The following is a 14,984-nucleotide window of genomic DNA, read 5'->3' as shown; positions in this document are numbered from 1 at the left end:
TACAATCATGGATCAAGTGTTTGTCAATCTCCATGTACTTGGGCTTTATTTGGGAAGTTCTCACTACAACAACAACAACATCAAGCCTTTATCCCACTACGTGGGGTCGGCTACATGAATCCTTTTTCTCCATTGTGTCCTATTAAAAGTCAAATTCTCGTTTAAATCTAATAAAGAAAGCTCATTCCTAATATTTTCTAACCAAGTCTTTTTAGGTCTACCCCTACCTTTCTTAACATAAGTCAAATCTAATACCTCTACTCTCCTAACCGGGTCATCGCAAGGCCGCCGTTTTATGTGACCAAACCATCTAAGGCGACTTTCTCTAATCTTATCTTCTACTGGAGCTACTCCAACCTTTTGGGAAGTTCTCACTACTTTAAAAAAAATTATATAATTTATTTTGAATTAAATTTTTTTTACTAAAAATTTACTTTAAAAATAGTCATCCCAAATCAAACCTTACTGTGATCATGAAAGATCAAGTTATTAAAGCGTACAATAGCTAAAATGTTAATGTAATTAGAGCTATATAAATTAGGTCACTGGTCAGGTTCAAGTTAAACTCGAAATTGACCTTGCACTATTTGACCAAACCCTAACCCAACCCATTTTTTTAGAACGAGTTGGTTTTGCAGACCCGAACCCGACCTGCTTTGGGTTCGAGTCAAGCTAACCCGACCCATATATCTGCCACCGTTCGCATTTATTCAGCCAAATCACATATATCTGTCACCGTCGGCCCTCTATTTGCATGCTTATTCAGCCAAATCACATAAATCTACCACTGCGGCGCCGCCTGCCCTCCGTTCCCGTGCTTACTCAGCCAAATCCCATAAATCTCCCACTCGACCTACCGTCAGCCATCCATTCACCACAGGACAGGAACTCAGGAAGGTCGTCTAAGCCAGAGAAGATGAAGGAAGAGCATCCTCATCCTCGAGTCTTCGAAGTGTGGACTGTTGTGCGGAGCTTAGGGTCGTAACCGGTAGCCGGAGAAGAGGTAGGTTAGGACGGACTTCGAGCTGAGCACCGGCAACGAGACATTAAGGCTGCTGTACAACGAGGTCATGCGGGAGCTAACCAGTTAGTGTCCAGCTGATTTGCATTACTGTCTTGTACAGCGAAAGAAGGCGGACGCGGGATTTCTCGAGTTAAACCCAAGTTATTCTCGAATTTTCAGATCAAATCGAATCCAAGCCGGAATTCAAAATAGGTCAAAAATCAAGACCCAAACCCAATCAATTTTAAATTCATATCGAGTTTTTGAGTTGTGTCAATTTTTTACAGCCCTAATTATAATATAGGGGCTGGCTTGAGCAACAAAAATTGTAAGCCATCTAGAAATTTTGTGAAGCTAATTAATATTTGTGGCAGATATTGCAAGTGCGCTTCATTTAAGTTTTATTCATTTGGGATGACTTTTTAATTATTTTTTAAAGCGCATTTTAATCCAAAATTTTTTTAAGCTATAAATTTTTTTACTAAAAAAATTATTTTAAAAAACAGTAATAAATATATAACCAATTATAACTACAATCTGAATAATAAAACAGTAAAAAAATTATTCCAAGCAAAATCTTAATATGCAGAAGAGGCTTATAGTCCCATAAATAATATCACATTTTGCTTTCTCTGCAATAATTATGATGATATTATATTGTTATTGGGTACCATATAAAATAAAATCATCATATTTGTACATCAAAACACGAATTACTTCACATCATGTCAGGAATGAAATCGCTAATGTTCCCAGGAAAAGCTTTTTTTGATCGAATTTAAGCAAATTGAAAATTAAAAATATATGCCAAAGACATGCCAACAAAAGGCTAAAAATTAAATAAGTGGAAATATATACTAAACTCAGAGCTAAATATGCTCAACCTGCAAGCAGATTAGGCAAAGTTTCATTCAAGCAGAAAATTGAGCAACCAGAACTGAAGGGCCAATGCCTCCAATGGCATTTCAGAAAACAGGGAAGGGAAGAAGATTTAGGTTTAATGTGTATTTTCAGTAGAGTTATGTATCCGAATAAAATTTACCTTACAAACTGGCATAATAGCCTCAGATGTCTGAGAACTTTCCAGAATATCAACATCAGAATTTAGATCTGATTGCTTTTCAACCTGTTCCACTTCAATGTGAACAAGTGAACTATCGGCATCGCCAGTAATAGATTTGTGATCATCCTCTTCCATTAGAGTGGCAGCACTATTGTCATTAGCAGTTGAAGGTTCTTTGGGAAGAGAAGTAATGGCTGCTGCAGGCGGCTTCAATTGCCTTCTACAGCTTTGCTTCTCATAAACTGACATAGCTCTCTGCGGAAAAGGATTCAGTACGAATCATGAAATTTACGCAGACAAACAAATGTTTTGCCAATCAGCCAAATTCAAAATAAATAAATAAATAAAAAAAATCCAAGTTACACATTTGAAAAAAAAAAAATATTAAAGTGAAATAACTTCTCAACTTGGTTTGTTTATTATTATTGCATTGGAGATACCATAGTCAGTTTTGGGTAGATTCAACTAAACACTCATGAAGGTTTCGTTTGAAACGGTTTTTTTATTGCTTCTTAAAGTAACTTTTTAGTACTAAAAAGCTGCTTTAAGAAGCAATAAAAAAGCAGTCTCAGACAGTTTTTGAACTATGACTGCACCATTTATCAATAAAGATTTATTTTAAAGGAAAGCTATATGCTGTAACCGAAGTTCAATTCCACAATAAGCTTAAGAAAATCCTAAAATATACATTAGCTTCTTGTTATGAATAGTACAAAGAGAGACAAAAAAACAACAATCTACTATAACAGTACAAGTTTCAATTACTACACTGACATTTCAAGCATCGCACAGATAGCTCATGTAAGCAACAATTTTGAAGAACGTCAGTTTGTCATGTAAACTATTAATGTGTTAATAATGAACGATATAATAACACCTTCATAACCTACTTCCCCTCTCTATCTCAAGTATTAATCTTTCTCTATAATTAGGTTTCAAGTAATTTAATTTTTGAAAAAAAACCCGATCAGCAATTACAGAATTTAAAATTATAAATGTATTAATAAGAAGCACTCTGATTGTTCAAGAACTTGGCAGTGAATCCCTCTCCAGCACGCCCACCCATCCCTCCCACATTTTCAAAATTTAAAAAAGTGCACTTTCCACCTAAATAAAGCAAGCAAAAAATCCAAAATTTATGATAATTTAACCGCACAAAATGTCCTTTAACAGATAATCTTATTCATTTGTTGTACTTGGCAAATACATCAGTCAAAATTACCTTAAAAGTAGCATCAGCAGCAGCCGGTAGCAGAGAGCTTCTTAGGTTTGGAAACTTTCGAGAATTTTGAATTTTATTTTTCTGTGAGAAGAAATTCGGTCAGAAACAGAGAAAAAAGAATAGCGTGGAATGCAAAAGGTCTAAGTGGAATACCTTAGCATCTTCATCCTTTGAAACATTATAAATGTCAGTAAAGTTAACAGATGCCAAAAGATCCTTGACCTCTTTATACAGTTCGGGGTGCAAAAGATCTGCTGAAATTTCAATTTTGGAGAAGTAATTACATAAGTTGAGGCTGTCACCACTGAACTTTTTCCCAAACTGAGAAGTCCTTTTCAGTTTTGTTTCTAGACAGGCTTCTACAGATTTATTATCTGGAGGATCATTCAACTGCTTCACATGAGCAGCAACATCTGATGCACTTCTCAAGTTCTCAACTCCATTGTTAGATTCCAGGTTAGGATATGCACCCTTTGATTCATCTGTTTGCTCCTGAGGAGAAGAAAACTCAGCAATGCTTGAACTCTGCCCCTTCAATATCTCAGCATTCAAATCCCAACCACGTCCACCCGTTAAATGCCTATTCCGATTCCAATCCGGCCTCCGATAAGCTTGCAATTTGTCACCAAAAAGAGAATTACCACCATCCCACCCATGGATTTGAGGTGGACAGGAGTCATCTACATGATGATGCCATCCAAATGGATGCCCTTGGCCAGGAAACCGATCAGCGACCTCATGAATATGATATGGAATCCCAGTTTGATTTATCTCCGGGTATGGCCTCGCAGCAAATAAGGGTGGAGGAAAATGCTGGATGGTAAACCCAGGAGAAGGATGGCCATGCTGGAATGGGATGAAACCATTCGGAAGCGGAGCGGACCAATTTAGACCATTTTTCCAAGCGCCTCCCTGCGCTCTTTCCATATTTGGATCACAACTTCTGTACCGGCCGTTGGATCTACAATCCCCAGATGTAATTCTCATATCATCCTCATAAGTGGAAGAATTGTCCATCCCACGTCTTGGGGGCGGAGGAACAAGATGACCAGGTGAGCTGGCTGGGAAATGATTAGTTCTCTTAAAAAGTGAGGGGCTGGGGCTAGCAGAAGCGCCCTCGGGCATCTGCAAATCTGCCTGAGAATTGTTTTCCATAGTTGGGCTCTCTAAAACCATTTGGCGTTCTCTGTCATCTGCAATGGAGAATTCTTTTGGTTTTTTAGAAGTGGTTTTTTGCATAGAATCTTCAATAGTAACAGGTTTTCTAGCACCACGTCTACTAAAAATTGTATCACTTGTAGACGAAGCTAACCGTCAGATTTTATGGTGGTCGAATCATAAAAGGAAAGAAAAAAATAATAGTAATAACTAACCTGAGTTTACTCGATCTCTACGCTGGGCCCTTTCTGAAGAAAGAGGTTCACAGACATTCTCACGAACTACTGAAATTTTATCATGGTCTTCAGTAGGGCAAGGTCTATCACCACAAAATGGTTCTCCATGTGTATATTCTGCCAGCTTTCCGCCTCGTCTGCAACATATTAAAAGAAATTAATTGTTTTTCCACATCAGAGACCAGAAGTTGTAAGTTAGTAACCACAATTTGTGCACTAAAGTTTAAAAAGAAGAGTAATAATAATGGCCAGAAAATTATCATCGACCGGACAGATACAGTAATTATTGTTTATATCAATCAACCAAATAGCGTCCAAGTTACAGAAAAATGAAATTAAATAGAAAGGATCAATAAAGATCACAAGTAACAAAGAGACATCAAAGAGAAAAGATAGGTGCCTTAGAAATGAGAATACTTAAATTGATGAGTTGCAAATGAAGTCGACAAAAGGAAAATCAGTAAACCTACACAATAAATGAGATCTCTTTCCCACCACATCTCCCTAATTCTAGGATCATTAGGGATATTTGGGTTATTACTTCCTAGCAGTCCAAAATTAAATCTCCCATAAAAACTGGATCAAGCAACCAGATCCGACCAGATCAGATCAAAAATCAGTAATAGAGACCTTCACATTGATAAGTTCAGGTTATGAGGCAGCAGATCTTCCATATACTACAATTAGACAAACAGCTTGGAGACGTCATGGCAATCTTTAAGTTAATAATCACAAAAAGGTCAAAGCAAAATATAAACAAATCAGTTACGAAGTACCAAGACTTACATAAAGAGGGTGCATAACATGCCAATCAGATAGGAGTCCGCTATAAATGAATCAAAACCTTTATAAGGGACAAAACAAGGATAACTAGAAATTTGATGTGCAAAAGCTGTCACTAGAGAGAACGAATAAGTATATAGCCAGTTTAATACCTGGTTTGATCTTTCGAACTATGCGCCTTTGGGCTCAAAGAACTCCTTGAAAGAGTATTGTTTAAGGAAGAATCAACCTTGCCTTGATGCCGATAATCAAATTTACTTGAATTTGATGCATCCTTATCTACATTAGAACGTGATTCCTTGGTACTTATTTTTCTCAAGCCATAATGATCATCAATTTCATCATAGGAGGACCTTTTCTGCAGCCTGCTACCCCTTGATTTGATTCCATGATCATCAGCATGTGGACTAAGTTCACGGTCACTTCCATGAAGCCTACTTTTCTTATAACTCTCAAAATACTTCTCCCTGTCTCTGACAGATTTACTCTCAGGCCGGTCACTGATGTAATCTCTGGAAGAGCGCTCATCTTTATGCCTGCTATCACGATGCCTTTGATTCCTATCAAGATCCTTGTAGTATTTATCCCGATACCTGTCATATTTATACCGTTCATCCTTGAGCACCTCAACTTTATGGCTTCCATTCTTGATGTAATCATCCCTAGAAGATAACCTCCTATCATCACTGTTTCTACCATCATCCAGCCCTTTCTCATTGCCATCAGAGCTGCATCTCCTCTTTGTCATAAATGCTTCAGGATCTTTCTCAAACTCTGCATTGTGTAAATCATCTCGAGCTTGTCTTTCTGCAGACATATAATTAAAACAAATTTGAAAACAAAATATAAATGTCAGTACAAAAAACAACAACTAATCCATTCCCAAAAATAGATAGCATGCATGTTTCCTTTTTAGATATAGTATTGGCATGGCAAGCCTGACAGAATTTGACAATTTAGCAAGTACACAAAAGGTAGAAGGGAGCTGCCCGCATCAACAACCATAGTAATTCCATGGTCATTACGAATGCATATCACTTGCTTATTACATAAAACAATATTTTTTTAATTCGCAACACAACTCGTTTCTTTACCATTTGACATATCACTTCATGTTTATCTGATGACAATAACAATAGAAGAATGAAACTATCTTTAGAAATTTTTCAAGCTGGTTTTGAGTCCACCTTACTAGTAATAAAGCCTCAGCAAGTCAACTAAACCGATACAGTTCACCCATCAACATTGACTAAAAAAGCAATTAACTTCGGAACATAATACATGAACTAAATATATTGAGAACCAGAGGTCTAAAACCCGAACTATCAATAATTTTTAGCAATTCATGAGGAAGTTGAAAAATTCAGAAGGTAAAGTAATTCCCTTTGGTCTGGGACGGATGTAAGATATGGCTATATTTTCTATTCATCCTCGCCTTTTAAATTTCCTTGGCTCTTCCTAGATCACATGAAAGCTAAATGCCCACACAAATTTCCTTTCAGAGCATAGGGTTTTTCTTAAGACCAGCCTAAGAGTTAATAATATATCAAAAAGGATACTGGTCGCTAGTTCTAATTCCAGCAGTAGCATCTATTTTTATCCTTTTCAATAACCTGATCGAAATTTCAGCTTTAGAGTAATCATGTTTCTTGGAATCATCATAACTAGCCACATCCCAACTATTTGGTCAGCTTTATAAATCCTAATTATCTAATTATTTTGGTCCAATGATGGATAAGGTGATAAATTTATTTTGTGCAAATATTTTTGCACTTCTATCAAATCTATCTTTAATCTACCTTTTTTTTTATAATTCTTCAAAAAATATTACTTATCAATTTTTCTTATGACTGCATTTTCTACTCTGCATTGTGTATGACCAAAAACACCAAAGTTATTCACTTATAGATGCAATTCTGCACTTTGTTGTGCATAATAACCAAAACCACCAAATCTATTATTCACTACCATAGTTTCAATGGATGTTAGTTCTTCACCCTCTAATATAATCATTGCCAGTTTTGCGACATGCATCTTAACATCCTCATTTCTGACACACTCAACATGACATAATACACTTGCAAAACTTCTCCAAGTTATATATTCACATAGAGATCAGATCCCAAAAGAGCCCCATTATTATTTGCATGCAGCCAATTTAGTCTCAGAGTATCACATTCTCCATTTGAGTCCCTCGACTATACAAATTGACCCAAAATAATCCCTCATGCAATTATTTTGATACAAAATTAATCCCAATATAGTCACTTAACTATATAAAATCAATACCAATTTAATGTACTTGATGGAATAAATTGGAGAAATATGATAACCCTGAGGGAATATTGTGGATAAGTTTGCATGATCAATGGATTAAATTTTAAAAAAGGTGATATTTTAGGACTAAATTAACCATATACGAAAAGTCAGAGGACCATCTTATGGTTTAACCCTATTCATATGCACCTAACACACGTATTATTTTATCTTTTAACAATATTATCTAAACAATATTAATATTACAGATATTAAGATTAAATATCATATAACAAGGTTTTTTTCTACTAATTTAAGAACTTATTTTTCATAAACAAATTCTTCATTATTCTAGGATTCCACTTATTTTAAGAATCTCACCGGTTACAATTATGTCATCTACAAAAAACATATAATAAAGTTACTAACTTTAAATATTATTTCCTAAACATCTTTATAATCACTACAAAAAATTACAGACTTAAACATGATAATATAATTCAATTTAACTCTAATTAAAATCTCTTTGATCACTCCATAATTACTTCTCATACTAGTTTATGATCCATCATACATATATTTAATAATGTCAACATTACTTTGACACTTTCTCCTTAATACACACCAAAATCAATTATTTTGGTACTAAATCAAAAGCCTCTTTAAGATAAAGAGAAAACATATAAAGATCCTTTACTTTCTATAATTTTTTGTTATCTTAACACAAAAAATTACTTCCACAATGAATCTACCTAGCATTAAACCAAATTAACTTTTTGATATAAACATAAATTTTCCAAATTATATGTTTCATTACTTACTCCTATAACTTCATTATATACCTTATAATTCCTGCATTAGTCGAAAGACTTAATGCCAAACTCATTAAATGAAAGCATGCATCTTGGTAATAAATTCAAAACCAAATAAGTGTCAAAGTAATGTATAAAATCTCTAGTTCTCAGGGTAGAATAAAGCTTTCGATTCACAATGTTTCTTGGTATAAAATAAAAGACAGAAGAAGTGCATGATAAGCAAATAAAATAAAAAATGAAAAACACTGAAGAGTGTGAAAGCTCCTGATCTAATTATATATCACTAGTTTGTGTTGGTGGTAAGAACATATCCTAATTTGCTTAGAATTTAAACTTATTTAAGGTAGGAACCATGATAGGGATGCGGGACCTTGAAAAAGGAACATAGTTTACGAGGGTGGAAGGGAATCAGGTGACATCAACAAGAATAATTTCAATAGCTCAACATGTTACAGTTGGGTGTTGTATACAATAAAAAAAAAATCCACTTTTTTTTTGCTTTTACTCTTACTCCTACAGTCGAACAAGTGAACTTCTGCTAGAGACCTTATTAGAGAAACCATTCTTTCTCTATTTTAATTAATATAGGTAGACAAACATAATTGTCCTATTAGAAATGCACGTAGGCAAAACACAAGTAATCTACCATAATAAAAAATGATACTGCCAAGCTAAATCTATAAAAAAAAATGAAGACAATCATTTATATTAATAATGAACTCGAAGCCAATTAGCCAAATGGTTAAATTATGCAAATGACGAAAACTAATAGCAAGATTCAGGCGACCCAATAAAAGTCAGTCATGACAAAATAAATCAACAAACCATTTGCAAGCATTTTATGTTGAAGCAAAGAAAAACAATTGGACCTAAAACAACCAGCATGTAGGCCAAAAAAAAGGAAATATATAGACAGAACAAAAAGAAAGGGTAGAAAATAACAAGCACATGAAGCAGAGTGATTGAAAGAGCTATGGAAAAACCAACTATCAGATCACAAATCTTAATCCAATAGCCATTTCCCTAATCATATAGTTTAAGATCTGATATTTGATAAATATTACTTCTAGCTTTGCATATAATGCAAGCTTGCAAAGTAGTTGACAACAGCAGTGCCCTAATAACAAAAAAAGTCTTAATCAGCAAAAAAAAATTTACACATCCTTTTGTAGTTCTCCTTCAATAATCCTGATAATTAGTGCCTATCATTCATCTCAATTCTTTAGAGATGAACGCAAGCAAATCAAGCCAGAGAAACTTCAAAGGCGATAATATTTATTTAAAATCATGTATTCATATTATCTTGGTTAAAAAAAGGTCACATTGGAAAGAGATTGTTCATCCTGAAGCAACTCATTTCACAACAACTTGCATTACTTTCAAAAGTGTCTAAATACGCACGATTTGCAGGCATACATAACTTGCAAGTACTACACTGATTCAAAGTTGGTAAAAGCCATTAAAGGGGAAAAGAAAGTTCTATCATTATCGATAATAAGCTTTGGAATGATTACTTAATTATGTCCAAAAAAAATCAAGAGCACTCTAATGAAAAGCCATCACTTGGTTATCTTTATGATGGAATATATGAAGCAAGGAAGTCAATCAAAAGGATTTTTAAAAATGCCACTAAATTGTACAAGCCATAAACAAACATTATCAATAAGAGATGGGACTGTAATCTTCTTTAAGGCATTTACTCATATGCATATTTTTGAACCCTTTATTTCCAATATGATCAAGAGAGTTGTTGTCATAAACTTGAAGTCATGCAATACTTGATTGAAATTATTGAAAATAAAGATATAAACAATAAAACAAAATTTGCAATGAATGTGGTTAGAATTTATCAAGAAAATTTAGCAAGCTCTAGAAAGCCAGTTGCTCTCACTATATCTTAAAAACGTAACTTGCAAATGACGATAAATTTGGTGTCAATAAATGAGTCAATCTACCAACTTGACTAGAAAATTCAAGGTTTGAGCTGACCTGTTTAATAAATGAGTTAGGTTCAATTCTAAAATTTCAATGATTTATTGAATAGGTTGGGTTCAGATTGACTGCGAACCCGATTTTGATCAAAAAATGACTGGCTTAATATTTTTTTCCTTAAATTCTTTTGCTTATTAGTATGATCTTCTTATCTTTGATCAATTAAACAAAACTCTATAGACAACAAGTTATTAACAAAACCTTTAACCAAAATAAGCTATCAGGTCGGATTTGGGTCATTCGGGTTACTAGCGAGTCTGATTTGGGTTCACCTTTCAGCCCTAAACAGGTCAAGTTCGGGTTAACTAGATTCGGGTCAGAGCCGAACCTGACTGGTTACCTAATATTTATGATGTTTCCGCATCTTTTTTAAATTTATTGCAGATTGATAATGTTCAAATGAATGGCACAAGAAGTCTAATTCTAGTGTTTCAAATTTACAAAAGCTAGCATTTCATATTCTTAATAAAACTTCTTTCTCTTATGGATGCAAAAAAAAAGTATTTTTTTAGCAAATTCATACCAATATAAGAAATCATTTGAAACATTAGAGGCAAAAGGATCTTGTATGTGTTTGATACAACCTTAATTTGAGGAATAGGTATATTCTTCATTAGTATATCATATATTACATAAAGTTTTAGACTGTATATTAATAGTTCTAGCTAGCTTGATCATTCATAATCTAAAAATCTCATATTTGCTTCGTGTTACACCTTAAATGAAGAAGTTATGATCGATTAGTATACACAAATATTAACATAATGATTTAGATAGTTGATGTTAAATACACTTCTAAACTAAATCATAATGATTTAGAGAGTGCAACCAATAAAGAGGATGCTACTCAAATTACCAAAGATATCAACATGATAAGTAATAGACAAACTCACAGTAAGTTCTTAATGATAATTATATTTAGGATTTTGGTAAAATAAGATAAGGATCAAAATGATCCATTAACTCTTCATAAAGGGCCAAAATAGTCCCCAACTATAATTAAAGGACAAGTTTAGCCCTCAACTCTTTAAAGAGAATAGTCCCATACTCCCATGATTCCTTTTTAAAAACTTAAGAGACCAAAATGATCCTTTAATATAATTGGGGATCATTTTGATTCTTCGTAAAGAGTCATTGGGCCATTCTGGCACATTTCTCGATAAAATAATAACTTACTTTATATATTTGATTTGTAAATAAAGATGAATGTGGTGATGTTACATATGAAATATTTGAATATTTAGAAGCTTTTGGGGCGGCAACTTTTAGGCATGAATTTTAAATATGATTAATCTTCGATTACATTATTTGTACTTAATTTACATTTGATCCTATCTCTATGGTATAAGTCATAAAATAATGGTGTATGTGGATTCATAAATGTTTTGATTTGTGAGCAAATTTATTTTTATCAAATAATGTCCACAATAACTTGCAATCTATTTATGCAGTTGGGTATCAAATAATATTTCACTTCAACTTACATTTACTAGTATATCTTTTTTAATCAATACTATTTTTTTAATCTTCATTTCCTTTTTAGAGCATCAATTTTGTAAAGGAATAAAATATAAGATTTCAAAGGAAGATCCAAAATTTTGCTTATGTCTACAAAAGAAGAGGTTAGTCATTTAAATATGTGCTTAAATTTAAAATTAGAAAACATATGTGCTTAAATTTAAAATTAGATAAGATATTTCTTGTGAATAACTATATTTCATAATATACTTCTCTTTATTATTTCTCGCATATTTACATCATTATTCAATTATTTACATCATATTTAAATAATTTTAATATTTATCATGTCATTTGATTTAAGCTCATTTGAACCTTTGAACTTTAAACCACTCCTTTTGATTCAATGTTTGGTCTAATTTTTCAGAATCTTGCTTTCATAGCACTACAAATAATATTGGCACCTCTAGTACCATTAATCCCCCACTAATATTATCAAACTCTATTTGAAAAAAAAAAAACTTTAAACTAATTATAATCATGCATTTCATTAGTAAACAAAGGACTTGTTATATCATCATGATCATTATCCTTATGCCAACTATTAGTGTTGGCCTTATGAATTTTCATTTACCATTTGTTTATGTTAATTAATGCCAACCCAAATAGTTGGGATAATGCTTTCTTCCTACTCCTTGAATGCCAATTCAATGTACCTACCTCATAGTTCATTTCTTATGTCCATTCCACAGGATTTTATTTTCCACTATCTTATATTTAAGTTTAAGGAAATGCTATTCCAGTTTACTCTCGAATCATTCATCAATTTATCCTTCATAATTGTGTCTACATGCATTCTCATTTATGCACTACTATATTTGGCTACCAACAACATTTTAACTATCCAATAATCAGATCTATACAACATCGCAAACCTAACAACAAATTTATAGCATTTAACAATGAGTCTCCATGATCATTGCATGATACTCCTAAGCCACTTATAAGTTTTAAACGCCTAGCCTTAACTTTAAAAATCCTTATCCATAACACTTTTTTTACAACGCATCCAAGAAACTTGAGCCATTCTCCATTACTTACTACTCTATCTTAAAAAATATATATATATTGATTGAACTTAAAAACATCGCACATACTAAAATTATATAATCCCTAATCAACTTTTATTCATTTAATCCTTTTTTTAGCTTTTAAACTTTTCTCTCCAACCATCCACTTATTTTAGTACACATTTCCCCAATTAAAACGATTAATTAAAAAAAGAAGACATCTCAAATTAAATATCTTTTATAAATATATGCATCTCCATAAAAGTACTACAAAAGTGAAAAAGAAGCTGCATGCTATTAGTAGTAATCAGAGACATGATAAAACAAAAATGATCAACAATCAACAGAGCCTAAGGCAATCCTTCCTCATAGGCTGTTCTAGGATAGATAAAAATAGCTTCAACTTAGATAAGGATGATCTAGCGTTCCGGGTTACCTTACCAGTACTATCCTTTTTAGCATTCCAATCCACCTCAGCAGGCCCCCTCCTGGAACGTTGGCTCTTGCTCTCGACATCATCAGACCTCCCATGCCTGGAATCCTGAACTTTCTTGTCTTTCTCTACCACACGTTCTCTGTCCTTTTCCCTCTCTAAAGGGCGATCAATGTCCTTCTCTTTGTCGTCCCTATATTCTCTTCTGGCGTGCTCCTTTTCCGACCTCCTCTTCACTGAGTCAGTTCTGTTGCCACTCTCCACATAACTCTCAGTAGAACCCTCGCGCCTTCGACTAGACCTGCTCTTGGATTCAGCAGTCAAAAGCTTTGACTTCTCTACTTTCTCCAAATCCACATGCCCAAGAGTCTCCTCTTTAGAAACCTTCTCGGGCAACCCATTATCCTTGCCGCTGCCATTCCACCTATCAGGTGTAGCAGAGTCCTCCTCTCTCTCTTTCCTTTTCCTGCCTGATGAGAAATCTCCATTTTCAGAGCTACCCTTGTCCTTCTTTATAAACGCCTGTGGCGAAGAAGAAGCCTTCCTCTTCTCCGCCTCCACATTCCTCGAAACCCTAGCCCCAGAACCAGGGCCAGCTTCCACCAATCTCAACTTACGATTCCTCGAACTCCCATCATCCTCAGATTCGGAACGCTCCGTCGCATCCCGGCTATTATGCTTATGAGACCGGTGCGATTTGTGGCGAGAACTCCTCGGCATGTTGACAACGCCACCAAACCCTAATTCCCAAATCCGCGAATCAAATCCAAAAGGAGCAACCAAAACAAACAAGCCAGTCCACCTCCCAAAAACCACAATCCTCCAACTTTCGCCGCCTAAATCCTACGGAATCTGACCCGTCACCGGCGAAGCTCCCGCTTGAATCCCCGCCGCAGCCAGAAAATAAAAATTGCAGCTTTGGGAACCAAGAATAACACATAAATCTGAAGAAAAACGCTCCAATTAATAATTACCAGATACTCAAAAATCGAAGACGAAGAACACAATGGCAGATTGAGAGGAAAAGTAGCGAGGTAAGGGAGAGTTGATGGCAGAGAAATTCCGGAGCTGGGGAGGCTGCGGAGGACCGACGGGATTTATTTTCCTTTAGTTTATCAATTACGAAAATTGGAAAATTATGTTAATTTGTGACGGAATAACCCTCTAGAGTATTGGTCGGAAGGCTATAACATTAGGGCTATTTGTGGGAATTCAGGTTTCGTTAGTTACGAACCATCCTATTTATAGGGTCAAAGAATTTAGGGTTTAGGGCCGGCCGGCCCAGATCCGATGACCCAAAAACAAAAGCTATATTTGAGCATATTCAACGGCAAATTATTGAGTTGAGAGATCAAATGGCTTGAAATGATGGCGCGTGGATTAGTGCACGCTTTTTATCCGGATTCGATAAGTGTTTGATTTGATGTATTATGATGCGATTGAGCTAAAGATAAAAATTAGAAGGATACTCTGTAAATTTTATATTAGGGGGTTT

The 14,984-nt window shown here is 34.4% G+C and overlaps 1 protein-coding gene across 2 annotated transcripts; it reads right to left on the bottom strand.

Moving 5' to 3' along the window:
• Window positions 1–1,858: 1,858 nt before the first annotated feature.
• LOC110108479 (zinc finger CCCH domain-containing protein 13) lies at window positions 1,859–14,589 on the bottom strand. 2 transcript variants are annotated; one of them, XM_020839147.2, is made up of 6 exons: window positions 13,498–14,589; window positions 5,618–6,272; window positions 4,662–4,819; window positions 3,442–4,496; window positions 3,289–3,369; window positions 1,859–2,321 (listed from the first exon to the last, which is right to left on the bottom strand). In XM_020839147.2, the coding sequence occupies exons 1-6, from the start codon at window positions 14,207–14,209 to the stop codon at window positions 2,001–2,003; spliced, it is 2,982 nt and encodes a 993-aa protein (XP_020694806.1). In that variant the 5' UTR covers window positions 14,210–14,589; the 3' UTR covers window positions 1,859–2,000. The 2 variants fall into 2 exon arrangements, with proteins under 2 accessions (XP_020694806.1, XP_020694807.1); XM_020839148.2 differs by having other exon boundaries at window positions 3,442–4,481.
• Between the last annotated feature and the right edge of the window lie 395 nt (window positions 14,590–14,984).

This window comes from Dendrobium catenatum, unplaced genomic scaffold, assembly GCF_001605985.2.
Source record: "Dendrobium catenatum unplaced genomic scaffold, ASM160598v2 fragScaff_scaffold_156, whole genome shotgun sequence".
Lineage (NCBI taxonomy): Eukaryota > Viridiplantae > Streptophyta > Magnoliopsida > Asparagales > Orchidaceae > Dendrobium > Dendrobium catenatum.
This window is presented reverse-complemented; position numbering and strand designations above follow the sequence as displayed.